Source organism: Papio anubis, chromosome 13 (genome assembly GCF_008728515.1).
Source record: "Papio anubis isolate 15944 chromosome 13, Panubis1.0, whole genome shotgun sequence".
NCBI classification, from domain to species: Eukaryota; Metazoa; Chordata; class Mammalia; order Primates; family Cercopithecidae; genus Papio; species Papio anubis.
The window spans coordinates 4,379,755-4,407,445 of NC_044988.1; the positions used below are offsets into that span (position 1 = coordinate 4,379,755).

General features: G+C 43.9%; 1 protein-coding gene across 4 annotated transcripts in view; it reads right to left on the bottom strand.

The window, feature by feature from the left end:
• FAM120A (family with sequence similarity 120A) overlaps positions 1–27,691 on the bottom strand; it is a 115,162-nt gene that overhangs the window by 33,844 nt on the left and 53,627 nt on the right. For 3 of the 4 annotated variants that reach the window (XR_002517709.2, XM_009189207.4, XM_003911994.4), the window contains exons 6-9: positions 16,445–16,545; positions 15,939–16,225; positions 4,835–4,922; positions 2,514–2,741 (exon numbers count right to left, since the gene is read on the bottom strand). Coding sequence is in view for 3 of the 4 variants with exons in the window: in XM_009189207.4 (XP_009187471.2) it covers positions 2,514–2,741; positions 4,835–4,922; positions 15,939–16,225; positions 16,445–16,545 (704 nt within the window). In the remaining variant the exon portion in view is untranslated. The remainder of the gene's footprint in view (positions 1–2,513; positions 2,742–4,834; positions 4,923–15,938; positions 16,226–16,444; positions 16,546–27,691) is intronic. The other variant, XM_009189208.3, reaches the window with a different exon arrangement.

Sequence of the window (27,691 nt, forward strand, 5' to 3'; positions counted from 1 at the left end):
ACACTGTATTATCTCCAGTTAATGACACTGCAATTCCATTCCAAATCAACTGCTTAATAACTTGCCTAAATAAAGATGTTTAGGAAGAGTTCATTTGGCAGGCTGTGGCCAAAGCATATGCTCAAAGAATCAAAATAAAATCTGCATTATTTTATGTTTAATCCGAAACCAAGAACAAAAGAAAACCATGTAGATGTTCCAAAGTCTTTGAAACAATCCAGACAGATAACATCAGACAACAAACAGAATAGAAAAGACTGAGAACTTGCAACTTTTATTTAGAGAGTGGGGATGGTCATATGCAATATAATTGAAAATTTTCAATGACCTACATGCAAACTAAAGAACTGAGTATCCTGAAAATATAATGGTCAAATTTTCTTTGCCAAGTTCTTCCACAGCAAATTACCACCTCATGTATTAGGCTTCTGCCATAGTGTGGCAGGTGTTCAAGAAATGTGTCTCATTGCGGGTAAGGACATGCCTAGCCACTAGGGCAGAAAACAAAAGCACTCCATCTTTTTCATGTCCCAGGACCAATACAGCAAGAACCGCATCTGACTCAAGAACGTGCTGCCAAGAGACAAATGACTGACTATGGCCTTTGGCAGCTGAGATTGTTACCAAAATTTATCAGTCTCAGGGATCTTATAGCATCAAAATACATCTCAAGATATCGTGCAATAAATTTTATTTAATTATACTCAGAGCATAAAAATGCACTTATGACCTCAATGTCTGTGAAGTTCATTGATATATATGCTTTAAATAATAATTTTGTAACATTTGCTGTTTCTTTCACGTAAGTTTAATTTCAAAACTGGTCTTTCCCCTTACCCTCCGTACTTTCATATTCATTAATCCAGTAGCTACATGTGTTCTAACACTCTCACCTAGGGAATATTTATCTTAATAATATGATGCTTTGCAAATTCTCTTCATTACCATAAAGATGCATCTCACTGTAAATGTCTTAGCCTGGGCAATTAAATACCAGAGCCATTCAGCTTATAGGATAAACTGAAAAAACTTAAGTAGCATTTTAAAATCTGAAAAGACAATTATCTCAACCATGTCATTTTATCAGTCTTTGTCCTTGAAATTCATAAGAAATAAGAAAGTATGTCGGTACAACTTGCAACCCTCACATAGATCTAACCGACTATCCAGGCATCAGATCCCGCAGTGTGGACATATCAGGTGGCTCCTGGGGACCTTACATTTCAAACAGCCCCACGAGGAATGAGTGTTGTTTCTTAACACGTTGTTTTGAAAGATGTCTTCCCAAAACTTTGGTTCCTTAAACTTAGCAAAATGCTCTCCCCACAACAATTACTTTTCACTTACCCTTTATAATTTATGTTGAACCTGAAAAATAAAATGTTCACCTTACAACCATAATCTGAAAAGTGATACTATAAATGCATACCCATATCAAATAATAGATGAGATTTGGAGGCATTACAACTAAAAAATAAATTAAAGGATCTGAGCAAATAGTACTGGCTACATGTTTTCCATGTCTTTTAATTAATAAAAGTAAGCAGTATTTGGATTAGTCGGTAAACAGTTGAAGTCCACCTCAGGAGTATTAGAGAACAGGAGTTCATTATTGCATTTATTGACTCTATTTTACAAACCACAGATGGGTTGTAGAGAACAGACAGAAAAGTCTGGTTATATATGGTCGTATAGGTACTGAGGAAAACATGTTAATAATACATGATAGTAATAAACCAATTCTGCAGGATCAATCTAGTAACTGAGGTAACTTGTTAAATTGCGGGGCTAAGATTAAAAGTGCCAACGTAAAGACTACACATCAGTGAGGAAATTTAAATACACATAGATACATCTGAGACACCAAGATTAAAAAATAATTGATGCCACACTATATGTATATATTTAAGCATACATTCGATAAGACACTAATAAAGTGAAATTATGACACTGTATAAAAAGACAGTTGCATTTTCTGACTATGCGCATGTTAACAAAATCCTGTATTCCATTTTTTGCTCTTAGCACTATTAAAACTGCACTCAATGAGGTTATGAACAAGTCAAAACACATGAAGTACTATGAGCCATTCAAAGGGGGAAACATTATTTTCTAAGCACAAATGATAAAGGAACCAGATATTGTATCTGACATCAGAATTAAACCTGACGTTACAGCACAAATATGGTGTAAGAAAATTCTGAAATTGAAATAAAAAGAAAAAAATTACAAGTCATAAAATAATGTGATGCATTATTTCATTAGAAGTATAAAAATATTTTATACTAAGTTGAAGGAAAAAAGTGAGACTTTTCACGAGTTACTTTTAAACTGTATTTACAGTTATAAATGTTCATCTTTCATTCAATGTTTAGAAAGGGGAAAGTGAACTTTGCTTCAAATAGATTAGTAAGACAGAAAAATGGTTCAAAAAAGGACAAAAGGACAAAACACCCATAGGAATGGCCACTCATCAAATAACAGAAGCCACTCCAGGGCCCCTTTGATAATACCTTCGTCAGGACATGGAAGATGTAGGGGTACATCAGCCCCTTCTTGTGCCTGTGCTCGGCCACTCTCAGCACCTCAGGTGCAACGGGGGGCAGGGGAGGTGTGGTGATGTCCATGTGGTTCCTGGTGGGCATCGACAGGAGGCACGGGATTGGCTGGACAGTGCCCATCTGGCTTCCCTTGCCTTCGGCTAGTTGGCTTCCTGAAGAGGCAGTGGACGAGCCTTCTGCCTACAGTGCAGAGAGCAGAAGGGAGGAAAACGAGTATATGTCATGTTTTCATTCATTTAAAGTATGTTAGGTGCCTGTTCACCTGCCGGACACAGAGGGGACAAAGATGAGTCCTGTCTTGGAGAGACCAGATTTGGTGCCACCCTAAAGACAGAAGAAACAGACAGCACCCTGATCCAGTCCCTCTCCTTGAACAGCTTCCCACACTGAAACAGATCAACATCTACTGTGCCACGGGACAGTGGGCCTGTTGCTCCCCGCTGTTCTGTGTCACCCTGCAGTCCCTCTGTGTTGGGAGGCGGAAGCCTCGCTATCTTGTTTGGCTCTCACTTGTCCATCATTCATGTGGTCCATTCCTGTGTTTGTTTTCTCGAGACCTTGCCTAAGATCTCTACACAAACAGGAAAACCAACACTCCAAGAGGCTGTGCAGTCTGAACACAGTTACACAACCCTAACACACAGAAATGGAATTCTAATCCAGGGCTGACTCTGTGCCACAGCTGGTACTTAAAGAACAAACAAAAACCCAAACTCAAGCATTCTCTGTAGTCATTATAAAGCCCTAACTATACACAAGCAAAAATTAAACCAAAAGCCCCAAAAACCCGCTAAGCCACAGCATAATCCCATTAAAAACAAGGTCTCAGATCTACGGATAATGACATAGAAAGAGGTCCATGATACACTGTTCGGTGAAAACACCCATTCTGTAACAACTAAGCCCCCAGATGTGGAGTGTATGAACATAACAGGAAAGAGTCTGGACCCCAAATTATTACCACAGTGATGGATTGCAGCGAGGCAGTAGAACTAAGGAAAGGAAAAAGGAAGGGAGACACTTTAGCACAGTCTGAATTATCTGAATAGTTGCCCAAGAGCAATGATTATTTGTATGATAAAATTTATCAGAATAAATGTTGAAAATAAGAATTGCTTATTGATTGATTTAAGGCCACCCTAAAGACATACACATTTTTCTGTTTCGAAAGTATACTCTTTATAATGGTGTGTAATTAAGTGCTTAATTTTATTCTTTAAAACACAAAGTGCCAAAATTAGTCTTAAGAAGAGTAACTCATAGATAATTCACTAGTGTTTTCTACACTCTCCATTCCGTAAGAATACAGACGTGAAACAACTCAAAATGCTTTGGAAGGTGCTTTGAAAATAATATGTATTCACAAAGGATTTTTGTCGCTTATTTGTAGAACAATCATTTAATAGTACGACTTCTTTAGACAAACGTCTGATATTCAGGCAACCCTGCATATTAACCACCAAAACCTTCAAGCAGGAAACCTGCTCCTTCTTGGTAATCACATGTGGCAGACGTGGCTTGGCAAATTGAAAAGGTATTTTTAGATATCACAATTAACAAGTAGAAGTAGAAGAAAAGTGGAGAGGCAGGGCGTGGTGGCTCACGTCTGTAATCCCAGCACTTTGGGAGGCTGAGGAGGGCAGATCACTTGAGGTCAGGGATTTGAGACCAGCCTGGCCAACATGGCAACACCCCGTCTCTACTAAAAATACAAAAATTAGCCAGGCATGGTAGTGCACGCCTATAAATTCAGCTACCAGGGAGGCTGAGCCAGGAGAATTGCTTGAACCCTGGAGGTAGAGGTTTCAGCGAGCTGAGATCGCGCCACTGCACTCCAGCCTGGGTGACAGAGCAAGACTCCATCTCAAAAAAAAAAAGAAAAAGAAAAAAATGTTTTAAATAAAAAACTTTTTTAAAAAAGAAAAAGAAAAAAAGGAGGGGAAGTTAAATTTAGCATCCCCGGTGCTTTCTCAGTGAATCTTCACAAAAACCTACAACAAATGTGGGCTCAGGAAGGTCCTAAGCACCTTGTCCAAGATGATGCAGAGAGCAAACAACGAGGAAATCAGCTGCCTGCCATGCAGAGAGACTAGCAGAGAGACCAGCAGGCTTGGGCGTAGCTCTGAACTCTTCCTTCCCCGCTTATCCCCTTTGTAAAGGTTTACATGACCTGATTAAAAGAGAGATATTATCTTTCACTATTTGATCACTAATACAGTATGCTAATACAAAATGAGTCAGAACTCAAAAACTAAAAGGCATAGACTTTCTACCTTTGTTTGGTCTCCTGGGTCTCCTCGTGCCTGAGGCTCTGAGTGGCTTCCCGTCTTCTCCCAGCCAATCTTGTTCCCGCTGATATGGCTAAATATAAAATGAACATGATTACTGTCCAATCACTTTCACAAACCAGCTGACAATGACAAGAAGGGCCTGAGCTAAGTCTGCAGGCTCATGATAACAATACTTTTAAAATAAACACAACGTCGAGAAATAACTCTCTTATAGTAGTTATTTCTTCCTGCTTCAAAAGAGTAGGTGATAACCACATACTATGGAAAAGAAACTATCGAACGTCTAACTTAGAGGAGTCACCAGGCAGTTTAGAGATGGTCTGTGATGTGCTTAGCGCTATGGAGGATGCAGAGGAAACAAAGGCTAGCCTTGCCGTGGAGGATCTTTCCATTGTCACAGCGAGACAAAAGATCGGCATTTAACTGGCAATTATGAGGTAGTAGAAGACTTAAACGTCATCTGGATCGAATACTACACATAATTTATAAATAAATGTAAGGCGATAATACATCACACAGGGCACTCCAGCCTATTCATGTGGAGGGGGCATTAGAGCTAAAACTAGAGGTGACTCGAACTTGCAAATCTGAAAGGCAGGGAAGGTGCACTCTAGGCAAAGCGAGATGGCACAAACTTGGTGGGTTCACAGAACAGGGAGTTCATGGGAACTTATTTGGAGGATGGCTTTATTTAACAAAGTAGGGAGAAAAAAAGGGGTAAGGAAAAAGAGATGAGAAGATTACAGAGCATCTCAAATTCCAGAATAAGAGATAACTGTGCTGTTACCCATTAACAGTCTGGGAAAACAATTTCATGGGTTTAATGAGCATTTAAAAAAACTGAAACAAGACAGACCAGAATGAGTGGTGTGAATGAGCATTATTTCCTAAAAGTCTTTGTTCACTTGTAGTATATGGGTTTACCATAGTCCTCAGGCAAATGTGAAATGCACTGTCTACAGGTAGCAGAGGATATGCAGGGGCTTGAGCAGGGCCAGCAGGACGCAGCACCACACTGGAGCCTGAGTACACAGTGTGACCCTGAGGCAGGGATGGCTGTGGTGCTCCGTGCACTCACCCTTCCACTATAAGGTTCTATGCCCAAATTACCTTCTGAAAACCAGTGTTGGCCATAGGGCATGCCAGCATGGGTCAACTGGCCTGCCTTTGTAACTGACTCACATGACAGATGGAGAGGTTTTAAGACCAGATAATTCTCCTGTCTTCCAATCAACTTCATTTTAGGTCTGTCTTTTAAAAAAGGAAAAAAAAAAGCAAAAAGATTCCACTGTCGCACGATGGACCCATCCAGCCAAGGATACCGCACGCATGCCATGAAAAGTTCACCCACCCTGTTCAGGTTTCCCGGTCTTCATGGAGCTTGGAGAAACCACTGCTCTGTTCAAGTTCACTACCTCATGCACAATCTCTGCCTGCAACTTAAAACTAGAGGAGACACCAGCAGTGGCTCAGACACATCAAAAACCAGTGCAGGCATCCCTGTACCACTGAGAAAGCAGTCACTGAGGGCACAATGTGAGCAGACAATGGAGAAAGGATCAGGAGGTGGATGAGCATGTGCTGATAGGGAAGCATGAGTCAGTAAGCTGGGAGATGCAGGGGGCAATAAATTACTAAATCCTGGCCTAGAAGTACATGGCAACATTGGCACAAATCTTGCTTATCTTCCATTGGATGTAAAGAACAATAAGCGTTCTCAAACTGTTGTTAAGCTTAAAGACTCATGTGGAATGCTTATTAACCATGCAGACCCCCAAGCGCCCATCCCCGGGGTATCTGTCCCTAGAGTGTCTGGGGCTCTTGCAGGGTAAGAGGATCTAGAGGATCATGCACCTAGGATGGTGGGGCAGGGGAGGCCGAGTGTTAGGAAAGTGCCAACCAAGGAGGGGACGCGCCTCTCTACTAAAACTGGAGAGCCGAGAGGTTCATGCCAGTGCCACCTGAGATCACAGAGACCCCTACACTCGCAAGCCTTAGTGTTGTTCTACGTAGATTATCAATCTAAAAATAAATGGCATAATCTGGATGCTCATATAACCTTCTAACAATCATACTACAAAATCTAAAATTTTGCCTGAAAAGCATCTTGACAAGAAGCAGTTTTTGAGAAGGCCAATATATTTCAATAGGACAAATATATTACTTTACAATTTGAAAAAAAAAAAAAAATTGAACATGACAAATGCCTTGCTTTGAAGAACAGATGGATAACATTTTAGAATACTACTTCTATATATATTTATGTTTCATTTCACACAACTAATAATACCTTAAACTGACACCTGGAACCATGTAGGTAAACCAGACGTTCCACTGCCTCACACTGCACTCAGATGTGCTGAGACAGACACTAGCTACAGGGAAGTAGAGTCAGTGAACCGGGCACTGTGCAGGAAGCCTGCGGTGCTCTCACAATCTCGTCCCCACCCCCATACTATAAATCTCTAATGATAAAATGATCAAATCCAGGCTCAGAGAGAAGGAATCTACCCACAGTCACAAATAAAGCAGCTAGATTCAAACCCATACCCTTATTTCAAACTACTGGTACCTGCTACCACAGCAGAGCCAAGCCGTGGCTACAGTTTCATACATATGTGAGAATGCAGCACGCAAGCAACAGAAAGGGTGACTCTGGCAAGTCAGCTCGGTGGCTGGGGAAGCCCAGCACTATAGGATGGGGTATTCGCAGGCTGTCAGAGAGGTGTGCCAAGGCCTCACTTCACTAGGAACATTTGGAGCTTCTGTACGAAAGCCTGGGAGGACGGCAAACTGTTCCAGTCACTGAATGATTTCTTTTCTCCATCTTTCAGCAAGTTGGTGAGACTAGGATGGAAATGTACTGGTGTTCTGGTGTGAATAAGAATTATTTCCTAAATGATGCTTGGTTTACACCAAGTAACACCAAATAAAACTTGGTTTACACCAAGTATACCAGCGTATGACGTGTCACTCATGTTCCTGACTGTCAGGGGTGTAGAGTTTTCCTTTATGGAGCAGAAAAGAAAGAGAACATTAAGTAAAAGCTGACTTCTGTGTCAACAGGAAAGAGCAAAGGCAAATACACCAAAATGGAAGAAAATAAATCATTAAATTTAGAAAAGAAAAGATCAAATTCACAGCAGAACTATCTGGCATGTATAAATTTTTCATTTCTATCTGCTCCCCAACTCAACAGGGCTGAGAACAGACAGCCGGGAGGGTCTCTGATAGTGTAACAGAGGGCCTGGGCAGCAGAAAGCCTCGGCCTGGTTGGACAGATGCTCAGAGTTCTCCTGCAGGGCCTGCCCTGTCAAGTGCTAGTTCCCTACAGAAGCACCAGTATCTGGGTGCCCTGACCAGGGAAGCTACAAGAGTCACAGAGACAGACACCTGATAGGTCTAGTCTCCTCATGCCCTAGTTAAGCTAACATCACACATTCAGGTTCCTTCACGTAATGGGTGAGCTTAAAATGTCAGGAACACAGAAAACACTTTTCCATGTGGCAGTCAGATGATGGCTCAAACTTCTTTCACAGCCTTGTCAGGGCTTCTCGCTGTCATCAGAAGACTGTGTGACCAAGAAGCCCCAACTGGCCACGGAGCAGTCCCCTTGGACCCCGCAAGTGAGGGTTCAGAGACACCTAACTGTGTCAACACATCTGTCTTAAGACCAATACGAAATGTCTACAGAGATTAGTGGATGGCTAGCACACAATGTAATGATATAGATCATGATTAATTTTTGCCAAAGTATAAAATTCAGAATCACTTTTATGAGAAGGTATTAGAAATGGTACCATGAGTTAAAAAGTCAAAACATAAATATAAAGCAAATATCTGTCTGGAACAAGAGCGTAATGATCTGAAAGAAAAACCCACAGCTATAGTAAAGTCATTCCCTCAGCCCCAGGACCCATGCCTCAGGATCCTGGAGCAGGGCACGATGGAATTCTCCTTGTGAAACACAAAGTTTTTTTGGAAGTGGAGTTGGAAAGGACTTAAAGGACAAGAAAAACATTCAACACCATCTTCAAGCAAAACAGGCACATCAGGTACATACTTCCTAGGATACCAGATCAAAGGGAGCCAAATAAAATTCTTTTAGTTATTTTACACTAAAAACCGAACCAGTGTTCTGGTTTTCTAGCATACTAATAGTTAATTTTTAAAAAGTAGTGACAGCTACCATTCATTGAGCTTATTCATCAGCTAATTTAATATACAAACAACACAGCAAACCTGCCACGCACATCTGAATGCTCTGAGGTCCTGCGAGCTTCAGGTCACAACGCCACCGAGAAATACCAACCAAGAGACTCTGAGCAAACCGCTTCCTGCCAACAGCGCGGTCTCAGTGCTGCTCACGGAGCATGCTAACACCAAACAGCCTGCCTCCTGTGGTCCGTCTTCACAGTCCAGATTTGGTCCAGGGAGGACAAGTCATCAGCAAAAATTCACAGGGCAGGGGAACACAAGACTTATCCAAGAGATGCCTCCATAACACCACATGTCAAAATAAATAATAAATGTGGAGATGTCCTGTGCCACAGGGCTTTCTCCACTAAGATACATATATAAATTCTCAAGAAAATGAAACACATTGATACAAACAAGGACACAAGGTGGAAAAAAACTCAGTCAGTCTTCTCTCTGAATGAGGACTTTTACATATCTAATTTAAAATGTCAGTAATTTTATGCAAAAATATTAAAGCAATAAAGTGGACATATATAGATCTTATTAAATATTAGGTATTAAGTACATATGCATATTAATACTTACATGCACAAATAAGAATACATAGTTACATAAGTATATTAAGTATAAAAGATGGAAGAAAAGGAAAAAGGGCAAGTTACTCTCCCTAAGATAGACCTAGTTATTGTAAAAATCTTATTTTAGCAGATGCAGAGGAAAATAAGGTGCTTGAATATTCACCAATCTTTCAAATATAATTACCTCTCTAGAAGTAAGATCATGGGGAATTCTCTATACTGTATTTTCCAGTGTTTGAATTCTATATAACTTTGTATCAAGATGATAATTAGAAAAAAGGTATAAAACAAAGAATTAAAAATTGTAATACATCAACCTCAGATTTGATTCAGATTTTGCAAATCCAAATGAATCTATGAAAATAACATAAAATAAATACCTCCACAAGGATTCAGTTGTAACTGTTTTGTTTTGTTTTGTTTTGTTTCGTTTTTTACACAGGATCTCACTCCGTTGCCCAGGCTGGAGGCACAATCTTGGCTCATTGCAACCTCCACCTCCCAGGTTCAAGCAGTTCTCCTACCTCAGCCTCCCAAGTAGCTGGGACTACAAGCACACACCACCACATCCAGCTAATTTTTGTAGTTTTTGGTAGAGAAAGGGTTTCACCATGTTGGTCTTGAACTTCTGACCTCAAGTGATCCGCCTACCTCAGCTTCCCAAAGTGCTGAAATTACAGGCATGAGCCATGGCACCCAGCCTCAGCTGTAATTCTTAATTCAACTGAAACAAGATTACAAACATCTGATAGGCACCAGGAAAGGAAAAAAGACAAGAATGTCACCTTAATTTTTAAAATTTAAACAAGAATAAAGCAAGTTTATGCTGGTACTGCTCTACCGCTCTAACAAAGGAACTGGCAGAGACATTACTTAGAAAGCCACACATTTCATTCCTTTTCTTTCTTTCCTTTTTAAGAGACAGGGACTCATTCTGTTGCCTGGCTGGACTGCAGTGGTGCCATCATGGCTCACTACAGCCTCGAAATCCTGGGCTCAAGTGATCCTGCTGTCTTAGCCACCCAGGTTGCTGGACCCACAAGCACATGCCACCACGTCAGGCCAATTTTTAAATTTTACGTTGCCCAGGCTGGCTTCATGTAATCCCTCAGCCTCAGCCTCTCAAAGTGTGGGGATTAAAGCATGAGCCACCACACGTGGCCCCTTTTTCCTATTTTATTGCCAAACTGTTTTAGGCCTAGAATAACTGCCAGTTCTGATCACTACCCAAGCACCAGCCTATTTTCTTTCAAGGAACATGCTAGAAAGAGAGTGTTGTGTCTCTTCAAAGTAGCCCATCAGACTCAGAACTGAGCTCCTAACAGGTTCACCTTCAATTTTGTTGGAAAAATACGTCAAGCAGGCACAGCTATGTGGCAAGAGGTCTTCTCACATTCTAAGAACTCCTCCTCTAACGGATTTTTCCAAAAATTCTAAAGAGAAATTTACATTTCAAAAGAGTAACACAGCCCATGACTTCCATTCCAACAGCACAGGAGAACTGTACGGTACAAAGACACTGAACAACTCACCCAACTAAAGAAACTAAAACGCTGAATAAGATATTAAAGAAATACAACAAAAAGAAGAGATAAAGCTCAGAGCCGCCAAGCGCACGCAGATGAAGACTGCCCTACTGCCCCTGAGGACTGGCTGAGAGCATTTCCCCATCTGCTGCCATCTGTGTGGATGCCTCCCCATGAACTTGGGGTTATAAAAGCAGATTCTCTGTAGTATGTATGAGGCTCCTGCGCAACGAACCCTGATGACAGCATGGGGTCACACACATCTGTTTCACCAACGTTGCTGCCATGCACACCCCACAGCCACCTTCCTACAGGCACAGAGCAAATCTCCACAAAGAGCACCCGAAGCCACACAGCTCTCAGACGTCCACAAGTCATGACAACATCAAGCAACGCTCAGTGGCGACAGCCAGGACCCAGTAACTCCGTCCATAACCCCTCACCACATTTTATCTTCAAAAATAAATGTTTGACAATTTTATAAGCTTTTGTAAAAGGTATCTTATGTTCTAAGTTATAGAACTTTGATATTCTTACTGAGGGTGAACAACTTTTTATGTTTATCGATGGCTGCTTCCTCTGTGAATTCCATGCTTATACTTTTAAGAGATGAGCTCTCACTACATTGCCCAGGAGAGAGTGCATAGGCCATTCACAAGTATGATCATAGCTCACTGCAGCCTCGACCTCCTGGGCTCAAGTGATTCTCCCACCTCAGCCTCCTGAGTAGCTGGGACTACAGGTGTACAGTACCACACCCAGCACATTTGTATCTTTTTCCATTTAAAACAGTTGCCATCGGCTGCACACAGTGGCTCATGCCTGTAATCCCAGCACTTTCAGGGGCAGAGGTAGGAGGACGGCTTCAGGCCAGGAGTTTGAAACCAGTCTGGGCAATACAGCAAGACCCCATAACTATAAATAATACAAGTTAGCTGGGTATGGTGGAACATGTCTTTCATCTCAGGGGGAACATGCTGAGGTGTGAGGATCACCTGAGCCCAGGAGCTTGAGGCTGCAGTGAGTTATGATGTCACTGCACTCCAGCCTGGGTGAAACAGCAAGACCCTGTCCCTAAAACAGTAATAATAATAATAATTTTAGAAAAGCACTTACCTGTTTAATTCATAGGAAGCTTTTTTCTTTTTTTGTTGTCTCTTTTTTTCTGTAACAATCCCCATCGCCCATCACTACTACTCTTTAAAAGAGTGCCACTGATTTATTGTTGGGGAAACTAGGCCATTTATTTTGCAGGGTGTCCCACATTATTCCTTCCTTGTGGTATCACTGAACATCCACTACAGAGACAGAAGAAGTTTGGGCTGGACAATGAGGCGAGCGTAGCAGGTGGGGGCACATCTTGCTACGCATCTACAAGGGCAATCGCCTCTGCTATTTTATAGTCCAGAAATTATAAATGTTTCTGGCGAGGCCCGGTGGGTCACGCCTATAATCCCAGCACTTTGGGAGGCCGAGGCGGGTGGATCACCTGAGGTCAGGAGTTTGAGAACAGCCAGGCCAACATGGTGAAACCTCGTCTCTAGTGAAAATACAGAAAAACTAGCTGGGCGTGGTAGTGGGCAACTGTAATCCTAGCTACTCGAGAGGCTGAGGCAGGAGAATTGCTTGCACCCGGGAGGCAGAGGTTGCAGTTAGCCAAGATCATGCCATCGCACTCCAGCCTGGCCAACAAGAGCAAAATTCCATCTCAAAAAAAATTTAAAATATATACATACATATAAACATTTCTACCATCAATTTATTTTAAGACCAGAGTTCTGGAGTTCAACTGTTTCCACTAGCTGAATGGTCTGACTGTCCGGAGACCCACTGTCTCGAGGGTAAATGGCATCAAGGTGGCAGTAAACTCACCTCCAAAAAAACACCAGGGTCTCTCCAGCCTAAGGTCATGCTAAGCTCACTCGGGATCAGCAGTGTCCAATCTTTTGGCATCCCTGGGCCACATTAGAAGAAGAAGAATTGTCTTGGGCCCCACATAAAATAGACTAACGATAGCTAATGAGCTTTAAAAAAAAAAAAAAAAAAATCAGAAAAAAAATCTCATCATGTTTTAAGAAAGTTTATGAATTTGTGTTGGGACGCCATCCTGGGCTGCGTGCGGCCCGCGGGCCACAGGATAACAAGCTTGCCCTAGATGTTTCCCGTGGCACTTAGAACACATCCAGCTGTGCACGGCCCAGCCCTGCTGGTCCTCACACCACAGCCCATCAGCTGGTTTGCTTCTTTCTCCCAGTCTTCCCGCCCCGCTTTGCTCTAGCGCTCCCAGTTCCCCGCTCCTCACTCTCGGCACGTCTTCTTCATGCACTCGTTAGGGCTTCTATGTTCACAGCTCAAATACTGTCCTCTAGAATGCAAGCTCTGCCACAGACCTCATCACTCCTATCCTCTGCCCTGTCCACTGGTAAATAAATGCCTAAGTATTTCTTGCCTAAGAGAATGAATAATTTCCATTCCCTTAGGACCATCCTGAAAAAGCAACATAGGTCCCGGGGTCCTCATTCAATTCTAAACCAAAGCTTAAAAAAGTAGTGACTTTTTTTTGGTAAACTATGAAAGCTATTCTTTGTTCTCTTATGCACAGCCTAAGGGGCACGTTACACACTGCAGATACAACCAATTCAACACACTAGAACCCTTGCTGAAAATCATGAACACTGTCCCTACTTGGCACACGCATCACACCCCTGTACCTGCCAGAAGCAAAGGATGCCCGTGATCAAGGGTTTGACCCCAAGCTGAATGCTAGTTTCTGACCCCGAAGCCTTCAGAAACAAGCACCCTCGTCTCCTCTGCCTTCATTCATCTCAACTCTAACATGTCTGTCTCTTCCTTATTTTAATAAAAGTAGAAACAGATTCAAGGAAATTAAGTCACTGCTAAGTCACACAGCTTGAATCCAATCTTTTGATTACAGGGTGTACCCTGCATTCTTCACGGCATTTCATACCACAAGGATCGGAAAACGCAAGCCTCTGAGCAGGTCAAATTCCAGTGGCAGAAACAAGATGCATCTCCAGAAAACAGTAAAGATGCCATACCAGGGATAAAGACAATAAGCACTGCAAGAGGTCAGAGGGAGGCCAGATGCTCAAGCTCCAAAAAGCTGATCAGAACCTTCACAGACAGGGAGGAGGGTGTGTACACAGCAAAGACAGGACATGCTCAGGCAGTCCTAATCACTCCAAGTTCAGCTCATCCTAACAAAGACAACTTGCCAAATTAGATGGGCAATTCACATTCTTCTCAATCCCTCCCCACCGGAGGAACAAGCGCCTCAACTGAGATATGCTCCAGTCACCACCTACATCCCCAAGTCAGCACCCTGACCTGGTTTCCACATCTCCATCATGAGCACTGAACTCTTGTTGGGGTTATAAAGCTTACTTCTTTTGCTTTTTGTCTTATTTCTCACCCATGTTTCAGAGTTTAGAAAGAACATTGCTTACTAAAACAAAAACTGTATTTAACAGACACTTGGACCTTGCTGATATGAGTCACATTTTATAACAAACTGCACATGCCTTAGAATTCTGGTGCGTAAGGGCTTCTAAGACCATCTACCAGTTGTTCTCAAACTTCAGTGTGCTAAAGACTGACTGAGGTGTTTATGTAAAATGCAAATTTGGGGGCCCCAACCAGAGATTCTGATTCAATGGGTACTCAATCTATTATCTTGCTAGAGGTTAATTTAAAAGTTTGAATATTCAACTGCAACTCTTTACTTCATTTTAGAGTCTTGGCATTGCATATACAGCAAATAAACATTTATTAATTTTATACTTCTCTGCACATTTAGCAAATCAACATTTATTAATGTTATACTTCCCTGATATAAACAGGGTGTGCATCCCTGGATGGCAGAGAGCCCTTCAATAAGCTCTTCCCTGGATCATCAGACATTCATTCCCATTTTACAGATCAACAGAGGACAGAGAAGAAAGATCACCTGCTTCAGGTGACACTCCAGGTAAGAACTGGCATGGACACTGACAACTATGTCTCTTACATTTCTTACATAAGAAATAGATGTAACATCAACCAGTCCTGGTTATCTACGCTGCAGATTTCACACTAAGGAAAAGGAGACATTGACTTAAAGGAAAGAAATTTTTTTTCTCTGTTTTTTTGTTTTAAACATAAGACAGTTTAAAGGAAAGGGAAAGTGCAAATTTAAGATTTCCTCGATCAAATTTTAACCAGCTATGTATTTGTGAACTCATTTATTCAGGGACACACAGTGTTTAAAACACTCCTGTAAGGAAACAATCAGCCCGGGTCTAGGCAGCTTTCTAGGGTTTTGCTTGGACAAACAGTGTTATTTCAAAAGTGTCCTCTGATCTGCTGAGTTTAGGAGAAGGAGAGGAAATTCAGAGCTCCCTTGATCCAGGAGCCAGGAGATCAATGTTTCGGGGGTCGGCAGGGGGTTGCTGTGGTGGGTGTGAGTGGCACCACACCGGACAAATGGCCCTATGTTTGGGGCATCACACAAACCAGTTCTTGTCAAATTCCTCCCCAGAAAGGTTCCTGTGGCTCCAGGCCATCGGGCTGGGATGATGCAGGTTTTAAATCACGGAAACTTTCAAAGAACTCTTCCTCTCTCCTCTCTGTCCAAGGAGCCCCCGTCTGAGTACAGACTGACCATCACCCACCTGCAACAAACTACATCTTTGAGCACAACACCAGCTGGGCTGGCAGGCCAGAAGGCAGCTTCCCCAGGTCACTACCCGCCAGGAAGCACCCCACAACCTGTGCACCACTCACTTTGTCGCCCCTCCGCTGCCCTCGTCGTTGTCGGAAGATGACGATGTAGAAGAGCCAGGGAAGTAGGCGGAATCCACGTGGTTGGGGCTGCCGCTCTGGGCCGGGTTGATGGGCGAGGACCGCTCATACAGCGGCGTGTGCTTCCCTTCGTGAGGAATGTTGCTGTAGCTGTTCTGCTCCGTCAGATTCTTCCCGCTTGTGTCCAACGTGAGAGGTGCTGGCTCAGAGAGGCTGTACGGGTATGGACCCTGGCCCGGGGCGCCCCCTGGGCTGGGCACCTGTGGGGCCTGAAGCGAAGGGCACAGGTCACGCGCACGTGGCCAGCAGGACCCGACTCAGGCCCAGGCCGACGTTTCCCGGCTCATTTTTATTTCAACAAACACTGGCATCTATTTCACACATCAATTCAAGAGCTTAGGAACTTATTTTGGCATTCATTGAAATTCAATGCACACACCGTGTCTGAGACCGGCCACCCGACCCAGCGCACGCAGGGAAGGCCTTACCACGGGCTTTGCTTGCAGAGAGGTCTGCGGAATGTTGAGCATCTGAGGAGGAACATGCGGCGGCACCATCCCAGGCATTCCAAACGGACCGGGTCTGGCTGCTTCACCAACACAGAAAGAAAAGAATCACACAGCTGTGAACAGAAGGCGTTTCCCAGGGCATCCTGGCGGCCAGCCCATGGCGCCAGGGATCTCACCCTCACCTGGCTCAGACATCGACACCACCATGGGTCCCACTTCTCAGAAATCATTACAAATTGCCATTTCACAGTAAGGACAACTTAATTTTATGATGCTCGATTTGATGGACTGGGACTGGGATTCTAACTTTCCAGATCTCTCGGTGAACTTGATGTAGTGGTTCTGCTCTTCTGCACTTCCTGAGGGCCTCGGCTATCCCTCTGCCTGCAACTTGGTGGGGATTCTCTGTAACTCAGTCTCCCTGCTTAGGGCTGCTCCTAGCCTGAGGTCTCCGCAAAACCAGAAGCCCAGGCAGGCATGAAAGGAACAAATTTGGACCGAACAGTTTCCTTTACCTTTGTCAAGCAAGAGGACTTTTCTGTTTAAAGTACATTGCAACTACCATTATACTTTTAGCTAACTAGTGAGTTTTTAAATGTAAAAGGAATTGTTTTTCATTGTTCAGCAATTAGGTTACACATTTTAACACATATACAGGATGAGTAATTTGGGATTCTGTGTTCTCTTAAAACATAATTTCATAAACCTGCCTGATGTGTGCTGGCATGTGCTAGTCATCATTCCCACGCTATGTTGCAAACTGAAGAAATCTGTTAGGGGACTGAAAGCACATGGAGGAATGGCTGAAGCAGGACAGCAGAACGAGGAGCCGGGCCAGCCCAAAGCTGGGACAGAAGGCAGGGGCTGGAAGCCTCCACACTCAACATCTGGCCTCACGGAGTCTAAGGACAAGAAGAGATCTCAGGGGCCACGTCAGCCAACAGAAGTGAATGAGTGAGTAGATGGTGCCCATAAAGGGCTGTTCCAGAGACGGCACGAGACCCGCAGTAACAAGGACCAACTGGGGCCCAGATGTCAACAGCACTTCCAAACACCACCAGCAGGAAACACAAGGACATGGGACGCGGACCCCCAGGAGCTGCACTCCCTCTCAGAACACTTAGTTGCTGAGCGTCTATGTTGTGTCAGGCTGAGGACTGGGCCTGGGGATGAAAGGAGCCCTGAGGCAGTGTAAGATGCTTTGCTGAAGACACAGAGAAAATAGAAAACCTGTGTGAGACACAACAGATCCGCCAGGGGCTTGTACGGCTGCACCATCTCTTCCTTGGGCTTGTTTTAAATGTGGAAGAAAACTAAGCCTAAAGCTTCCTGACTCCAATTTCCCTCTTTAAGCAGTAGATATGCTTCTATAACCTCTTCATCTGAACACCAGGTGATATGGTTAGGCTTCACGTCCCCCCTCAAATCTCATCTTGAATTATAATCCCCACAATCCCCACGTGTCTAGGCAGAGACCAGGTGATCACAGGGGCAGTTTCTCCCATGCTCTTCTAATGATAGTGACTGAGTTCTCACCAGATCTGATGGTTTTATAACGGGCTCTTCCCCCTTCACTCGGCACTTCTTACTGCTGCCTTGTGAAGAAGGTGCCTGTTTCCCCTTCAACTTCGCCATGATGCGAAGTTTCCTGAGGCCTCCCCAGCCATGCTGAACTGTGAGTCAATTAAACCTCTTTCCTTTATCAATTACCCAGTCTGGGGCAGTTCTTTATAGCAGTATGAAATCAGAAGAAAACACCAGGCAAGGGGAACACGACCCACAAACCACCACCTCTCACACTGCCTACTGCCAATACAGGTAAGGACAGAAACATTCCCCAAACCTTCACTCTCGTTCTCTGAAAAGCTAACGTCCATGGCGGCATTCGCAAGAGGCTCCCTAAGCCAATACCGGTGTGGTGAGACCAGGAGAGCAAATGCTGTCCTTGGTCCAGCCTCCTGAGAGCCAAGCACAGCCAACAGACGCTGGGAGTGAAGCACAGATCATTGCTGACTCCCCCCAGAGAACAACTAGGAACCTTACAGACTAGAATTCGTCTGAAGTTCCTGCCTTCCAAGGGCCCTCAGCTTGTAAGCTCTAAAACGCCACAGCCCTTTGATCCTGGCTCGTACCAAGAAAAAACCTTGGCAGAGCTTCCACCTTTGTACCAAACAAAGACAACTGCAGTATAAGAAGCTGGGAATAATGAGACTGGCATGTGTGTAGTCACAGATACCTCACACTTGCACGCAACATGCACACACACGCGCACACAACACATTCCTAACTGACCAGTAAGTCCACAGGTCCACACCTCTAAGGGATGTGCGTGCACGATCAAGTGCTCACTCACACACAGGTGCGGACACGCACAGGAGTGCGCACAAACACACCCCACACGTGCATGTATGGCACACACACATGCATGGCACAGACAATACGAGGAGCTGTTCCTAAAACAATACGTTCGCTAGATCTGCACCTCCACGTGTGCAATCAAAGTCGCTATTACAAAACTGTTCACACGTGATTCTGATAGGCAGGTTTGGCCCAAAGAATATTATAAAATCTATTCAAGTTCTGACAGTATAATTTAAATCAATGTAAAATGTCTAGTGTATAATATCTTGTGGCTGACCTCACATACCTAACTTTGGAATAATACAAATGAAAAGCGAGACTCATGTAGCACCCATATATTCAAGTGAAGATGATCGTTTTTGTTGTTTGATTTTTGGCCATTACATCCTAAAACCGTCCTTGAAAGCACAAACTTTCCTTTAAAGCAAACAAACAAACTACATTACAGCATAAAACCAAAGAATTCCAAGGAAAGAATATTTTCTAAAATCACATTCCAATCATTGACCTCAAATAATTCTCTGTGAATCCACAGAGCAAGTCACTAGTCTATCAAAGCAGTCCAATGAGTTAATTAATTGGTCTGCATCTTCTGAAGGCTGCAGAAGTGCCTCCTAACCCAGGGTCTGCCTCTGTGGATTCAGGCCTGGGTCTAAATTGGTTCTTGTTCTCCATGTCCAAGTGCAGCTGAGCAGAACCACTATGTATCTTCTCTACAACAAGAGGCATCTTTCTCAGAAGGGACGCGAGGCTCCAGAGTAGAGATCACACCACCAGTTTCTCATTCTCTTCCTTCCACACTTACTAGAGAGGTGGGCTTTCGGTAAAAAAAAAAAAAAAGTACGCAGACTGAAGACAAGGAGCAAAAGAAGAAAAAAAGGCCAAAAAAGTATACTATATTTCAAAATATTTCGTAACTTTAAAAATAGTTGTTAAATAGTAAAAAGTTCTTTCAGAATGAAAAGAAACACGCACTGCAATCCCTCAGCTGTGTGATCTTGACTTTTTACAGCTCAGTCACCCTACTTCCTCAAAGGACTCACTTACACCTCTATGCAGCTGTGTGGCTTTTGCTCTGAATTAAAATATGATAAAATTCTTATAGGAATGGTGTTAAACTGGAACCTCTTCTTAGAACTACAGTGGGCCTTACCCCAGTCCCCATTCCTAGCCCCACCTAACAAATGTTCCTCTATTACTTGGCATATGATTCTGAAATGTTATGTTAAACAAAACAAAGAATAACAACAAAGTAAGTCTTAAAAAACAAAACAAAACAAAACAAAAAACTGGCCTGGCTCGGTGGCTCACGCCTGTAATCCAGCACTTTGGGAGGCCAAGGCGGGCGAATCACTTGAGGTCAGGAGTCCAAGATCAGCCTGACCAACATGGCGAAAGCCTGTCTCTACTAAAAATAAAAAAAATTAGCCAGGTGTGGTGGCAGGTGCCTATAACCCCAGCTACTCGGGAGGCAGAGGCTGAAAATCGCTTGAACCCAGGAGGCAGAGGCTGTAGTCAGCAGAGATCGCACCACAGCACTCTGGCCTGGGTGACACAGTGAGACTCCATCTCATAAATAAACAAATAGGCAGACATTGTATGATTTTCAAGTATTACCCAAAAAATATAGCTTTGAAAATGTTGAGTCCAAGATTAAATAAATTAATATAATCCCTACCACCTTTAGTCTTCGTCGCTTGCAAACACACACAAGGCAAAACTTTTCAACCATTTTAAGCATGTGCAGACATGTTTACTAAATCTCAATAGTCTACAGAAGATAAAAAGGTATAGAAAGGAAACTGTCATGTGACCTGTTCCCATTACACTACAGATCCAGTGTCCAGAGAGGCCGGGTGGGGCCTGGAGCACAGTGGGAGGGCGCGGCAGCTGGCCATCCTGTAGGGAGAGGAGGACCAGCAGAGCCGGGGCCGAGCCTGGACTGAGACCAGGTGCAAGGTCGGTGCCCAGGCAGGCAAAGGATGGAGGAGCAACTCCCAAGAGCTAAGAGCCCGGGGGCAGCTGATGCTGGTCCAGAGCCTGCGGTGCTGGCCAGACTCCATGGGAAGAGCCAGATGCCGGTGCCCAGACGACAAGGCCTGGTGACAGGAGGAGGCAAAACCTGAGGGATGACGAGCTTGAAGAAGGCTAAGTGCAAGGCCCATGAGAAGTAAGATTATGAACTCAGTGAACAGGCACGTCCTGTGTGGCACGTGAAAGAATTCAGAACAGCGGGAAAAATTAAACCACAGAAGTAAATTTCAAGTCAACAGAAACAAGAACGTTCTAAGAACGAGAGCAGTTCAACAATGAAAAGGGTTGCTTTACTGACTGCTCGACTGCTCGTACAAGAACATTCTACAGCAGGGAGCTGGGCTGAACTTCACTATAAGCATTCCTCACTCTCCAAATCTCTTCCATCCCTGAATGTGGATAGTGAGAGGATAGACATCACGAATACGGCATCATTCAAATCCACCCAGTGCCCAAGTCTCAAGTAGCAAGTTTTACCTAAATGTATTCAGTTCCTGGGTTCAATTATTCAGTTTGAACAGAATATGTGTACTGACTGAGCGAGGTTCAAGAAGGCAGAATAGAAACATTACATCGCATTAAGGCTGGTTACGGCGGCTCATGCCTACAATCCTGACACGGGGAGGCTGAAGCAGTTCAGACCAGCCCAGACAACACATCAAGACCCTGTCTCTACACACTCACAAAAGCAACACAAAAAGCAAACAGAAATCCCAAATCCCATTTAGGCACCGAAATGTGTTTTGTAAGTCTATGATGAAACAAGATAAATGAGTTTCTGACCATTTGTGGATTTTGGAAAAGCACAACCTAAAAGGAAACTCTACCAGCTCTCTATTTTGAAGTCACTGGTAAACTGAACTGACATTCCTCATTTGTTACCAAATACTGAAACGCCATTAACAAACCCAACATTAACAAACCTAAATGCATCCACTTTGGGAAGACACACGCTGCAGTCTTTTAAATCACACAATGGCTCAAAGGAGGGTGTAGGTTCTTCCAAAACATTCGATTTTTAAGTTCAAAATAAAAATGACCTTCCAAAACGGCCACAAGATCAGGCAGCCTGTGTCACTTCCTACTTCACTCTAATTACCACGAACTCACTGAAAATGGAGTGAAAGGTCGCAGAGCAGACACTGAAAGCAAAGTCCCCAGCACCAGCAGGAGAATCCAATTTTCTACTTGGGAATTCTGGACCAGAGGCGCAAGATGAGTGGCCTTTCTACTCAAAGAGAGTAATGCCCTGACTTCCCTCTGGTGCCCTTTATTCTGTCAGCCTCCAGGGCTTAAGATCAACGTCATCTGCGTCAGCTTTAAAGATAAAAACTCATCAAAATGAACTAGGACACATCTCAAAAAGACTAAGTGCAGAATAGTAAGCCCAATACAGCATTTAATTTAAAATTAAAGCAATGTATTAATTACTGCATATGTATGAGGTGAGGAAATATAAAAACACGTTCAAGGGGGCTGTACATGACTTTTAGAAAAGCCTGATGCATCTCTTTTTTATAAAGACTGACCTCAAGCACAGGTTGCCATTTGTGTAACCTGAAGTAGGTATGCCACCACTCACTCTACTATTCCTTCTATTTTTTTTAACAGTTATTCATCACAACAACAACAAAACTTTAGTATAAAAATAAGAAAGGGCAAGTCTAGTAAGCAAAGCTATAGGACAAAGTGAGGATTTAATATAACATTTTTTTTTTTTTTTTTTGAGGCGGAGTCTCTGTCACCCAGGCTGGAGTGGTGCAATCTTGGCTCACTGCAAGCTCTGCCTCGTGGGTTCACGTCATTCTCCTGCCTCAGCCTCCCTAGTAGCTGGGTCTACAGGCGCCCGCCACCACGCCCGGCTAATTTTTTGTATTTTTAGTAGAGACAGGTTTCACCGTGTTAACCAGGATGGTCTCGATCTTCTGACCTCATGATCCACCCACCTCAGCCTCCCAAAGTGCTGGGATTACAGGCGTGAGCCACCGCGCCCGGCCTAATATAACACATTTTTAAGGAATGTCAAATTTTTAAGGTTATTAGTAAAATACAGCCATAGTATAATATTGAATACCTCGTGAAAAAAAATTTTTTTAAATCATTATAGTAGCAAAAAACTAAACACGTTCTTGACAATGACAGCAGGGACACGGCTAAGTTATACGGCACCTCCACACTGCACAGTATCAAACTACCTCTGGAGAAAATAAGAAAGTCATCCCCAGCTTCTATAATGGGCCCCGCTTACGGGTCATAGCCCCCAGGCTTGGTCAGTCCCAACCCCCGAGGCCATTCATGTCCCCTGCTGAGCCCACTCCTCCGCAGGAGGCCCCAGGGGTTCCTCTCCTGCCCAGACCACAACAGGACAGGAGGGCCACCAGGTGGGTCCAGGTGGGTCCAGCCGTCCAGCTGTCAGCCAGGCATGGCCTGGGGCAGTGTGGGCCACCGTGTGGTCTCTTTCACATTTCCATTCTTTCCGCACTACAGGACCTGCCTCTATCCTTTGGCCCTTTTGCTAGAGCACTCAGCTGTCTCAGGCAGGTTACACTACAGACTTCTCACCAGAGCCTGCAGTGGGCTCTGTTCAGACCTCCAGGGTCTGAGTGGCATGCCATTGGGTTCCCTGGAGGCTGACCAGCTTTTCTCCACAGCTTAGGATCAGTTGTCCGGCATTTAAAACCATTCTTTACATATTGTCTTTTCAGCTTCCAAGTGGGATATTTTCTCATCTTCTCCTCAGATTCTAGGGGGTATGTTACTGGAGAGAGAGCACGTGTATTTTCAAAATAACTGTTAACACTATCTATTGAGCAATGCGACACAGGGATCAGGGCTGTGGTGACACATGAAGTAGGGCTGTTTATTCTGAGGAAAAGTCAGGGGAGCAGCCGGACACACAGACCTCATGTAGCACAGGAGCCCTTCTCAGTCAGGATGGAGTGATGCCCAACAGCAAAGCAGCGGCAGGCTCCCCATGGCCAGAGCCCAGCACACCAGTCCCAGGACCAGCCCGACTTCTCCCTCAGGTTTGTCACAAGTAACTTTCGCAACATGAATTCCCTCTCCTGGGCAGGCTGCCCGAGCTGGAGGTAGCAGTGCCCACCCCAGACCACTCAGCCATCCAGGTCAGTCACTGGGCGTTGCAAGAAGGTGATCCCTCGGACACAGTCTGGTCTGGTAGAATGTGACCAGCCTTGGGGACCTGTCAGGACACAAGCTGACCACAGGTTCCTGACCAATGAAACACCCCACGGGGCCCTTCCCAAGCACTTGGCAGCTGCTACATCCAGAGGTCACTGTGCTGCTGTGACCAGGACCAGGTTGCTGTACAGCATCCTGGTTGTTGAACAGCATCTGTTCTTTGCTTAGTGCTGATCAGCACCTTTTTCAACATGGTCCTATTTTGCAAATTTCTTCTCTGACACACAGCATTCTGGCTGCTCTACGTATCTGCCCTCAGTCTGCTCATTCTGTGACCTCTCCATGCTGCTTAGTGGAGGCTGGACTTTCAAAAGGCCAGGTAGCAGGAGGCTGTCTGCTATGAGAGATCAAGCTCCCCTACCTCCACTGTAAAACCACATGTGCACCAAAACCATCCCTTCTGTATCGTTAACCCATCTCTCTCAGCAGTCATCATCCCCGTAACGACTTCAACCTGTTTAATTCTCCCCTGCATTTCAAAGCCCCACCCCTTTATGGAAATGACTGGAGAGAGGCCTGAGCTTGCCACCCATCCTATCCTCTTCTATGAATTTCTACACTGAGGAAGAAGGAAAGCTAAAAATGACTTTTCCTAGGATCCACTGCCTGTTGCTGAGGGCCAACCAACTGTACATACACAAGGTTTGGGAGCCCCAAATTCAGCCGAAGCCTGCCCTGAGTGGTCCTTCTGACACTCCACCTATCAGGCGGCACCCTCATCCTGCCCAGCCTCTCAGAACTCAGCGTTTCTAACAATTGTGCACAGGGTATCTCCCCTAGCCTCGCTGTGCCACTCTTTCTGTGTATCCGCCTCCTGCATCTGGCCCCAGGGGCGCCATCTCTTTATCCTCCACTTCCACCACCATGGCTCCTCTCAGCATTGCACACCAGCAAAGCTGCAACCCAGGACTCCAGCTTAGCTCCTCACTCTGCTTTCACCTGTGCATTCTAACGCCCGTTTCTCATCTCCACTGGGATCCTAGAAGGCGCCTCAACATTCGTGTCCAAAACCATCCTTCAAATCTGCTCCTCCTCCAACCATCTTTATCTCATTAATGGCATCCTCACCTGAGCTGCTCAAGCCAAAACTCTGGGAGCCATTTCCCCAGAATTCTTTTCATTGAGCTTCTATAATCAAGCATCACTATCTACTATCTACTTATTCTATCTCCCAAAAATCTGTGAAATCCACCCAGCACTCCTGCCTCCCACAGAGGAGAACCTGCCCCAGGGACTGCAACCATGCCTTGCCTCAATGCTGAAAGAGTTTCCCACTCCTTTCCCTACACCTGCCCTTAACCACCCCGATCCCCTTGGCACACTGAGGCCTGAGCAATCCAACTGCATACCTCAGCACACCACTCCCAGATTAAAACTCTTTCATGAGGACAGTTCTTTAATCTGGAAAAGGTAGAGGAGACAGTGCTAAGGGTTAAGATGACAAGACATCAGACTCCCCCTTAAGATCAAGGGCTAGACAAGAACAGTCACCATCGCACCTTCTATTAAAAATCGTGCCCTGGCCGGGTACGGTGGTTCACGCCTGTAATCCCAGCATTTTGGGAGGCCGAGGTGGGCAGATCACGAGGTCAGGAGTTCGAGATCAGCTTGGCTAACATGGTGAAATCCCGTCTCTACTAAAAATACAAAACTCAGCCGGGCGTGGTGGCATGCGCCTGTAATCCCAGCTACTTGGGAGGCTGAGGCAGCAGAATTGCTTGAACCCGGGAGGTGGAGGTTGCAGTGAGCTGAGATTGCATCGCTGCACTCCAGCCTGGGGGACAGAGCGAGACTCCATCTTGAAAACCAAAAAAAAAAAAGAAGAAAAAAAAAATCATGCCCTAAGTCACAGCTGGCTCAGAGGATCACGGAGATCAAAAAGATACTAGAGAAGACACAATCAGCCAAAGCAAGATACAAATCAACTATGAAAGTTAATAAGAACTGAGCAAAGTTGTTAAGATAAAATCAACTTACAGTATTAATTTGAAAATATAATTTAAGACACACATAGAAATAGCACCCAAAAATAAATACTTAGCAATATATTTAATGAAAGATGTTATGAATGTTTAATGAAGAAAATTCAAGTTTATGGAAAGATATTCAAGACAATTCAAATCAATAGAGAAATGTAACATTTTTCTTTAGTACACTCAATAATAAAGATTTTATTCTTTCCAAATTGATCTGCAGAGTTGGTGTGATTCCAATCAAAATCTCCACAAGGATCATAAAATGTATATAAAAGTGAAAAGGATCAAGAACAGTCTCGACCTCTTGCAGAAATATTACATGGGCACATTTGCCCAACCACACATCAAGTATTATTACAAGGCTATGGTGACTAGAATGGCGTAATTCTGTGGCACAAGGATAATCAGAAATTCAACAGAACTGAGCCCAGAAACAGACCCACATGGAGACACTTGATATGTCAGAAGAGGACAGCGTTCTCAGTGGACAATACTAAGGCAATAGGTTCTCCACACGGTGAACAAGAAACTGAATTCCCTTACTCAAACCATAAACAAAATTCAGTGCCAGGTAGAATCAAAGGGCAAAATCATAAATAAAACTTTTAGAAGACAAAATGTTTGTCACCTCAGGCTAGGGAGGAATTCTTCCTTTACGTTTTCTTTTTCTCCTTCTCATGTAACACTTTAAAACATACACAAGAAAAAAGGGAACTGTATTATAAGCCACATGTATCTACCAACCACCTTCAAAATCAACCAGCACACAGCCTATTGCGCGTCATCTGCACTTCCACCCTTCTTTGCCCACTACTGCATTATTATGAAGCAAATCTCAGACATGACATCATCTCACCATAAATACAGGATAGGACTTAAAGGTACAAACGATAAAGGGAAAAATTCATGTATTTGACATTAAGAACTCTGATATCAAAGCACATCATGAAGACAGAAAAACGCAAGCCACAGACTGGGAGATTCTTATCTGCAGTCCATATATCTGACTAGCATCCAATATATATATTAAGTATCCCTATGAATAAGCAAAAGAAAAACAACCCAACAGAAACATAAGCGAACAACATGAACAAGCATTTTACAATGGAAGAAACCCTACTGGTCCATAAACATAAAGATTCTCAACCTCATTAGGAATCAGGGAAATGCAAACTGAAACCTTTACAGGATATAGTTTCATAATCACTAGCCCCCCCCCCCCAGAAAAAAACGTGGAGCAACGAGAGAGTTCTTTCACTTCTGCCAGGAGAATAAATAGGTGCATCCGTGTCCGGCAGCAGCAGAGGCTTGAGCAGAGCCCTACCCCGGAGGTTCCCTGGAATTCCACTCCTGTGCACATCAGGTCACATGAAACAAAGTTCACAAGTGCACTATCCATCATGGTAAGCAGCTGGAAACAGTCCATTTTCCATCAACAGTAGGATGGACGAATATATATTAATACAATGGAATGCTGCACGGCATTAAAAAATGAACTACGCCAACATGAATGAAACCCAATAATATAAATATTAAGAAGGCAAGTCGGAGGAGTACATGCTATATGATTTTATTTCATAACAAACAAAATGAAACTATTTCGTATCCAGACATACAGACATAAAATTATACAGAGAAGCAGAGAATAACTAAT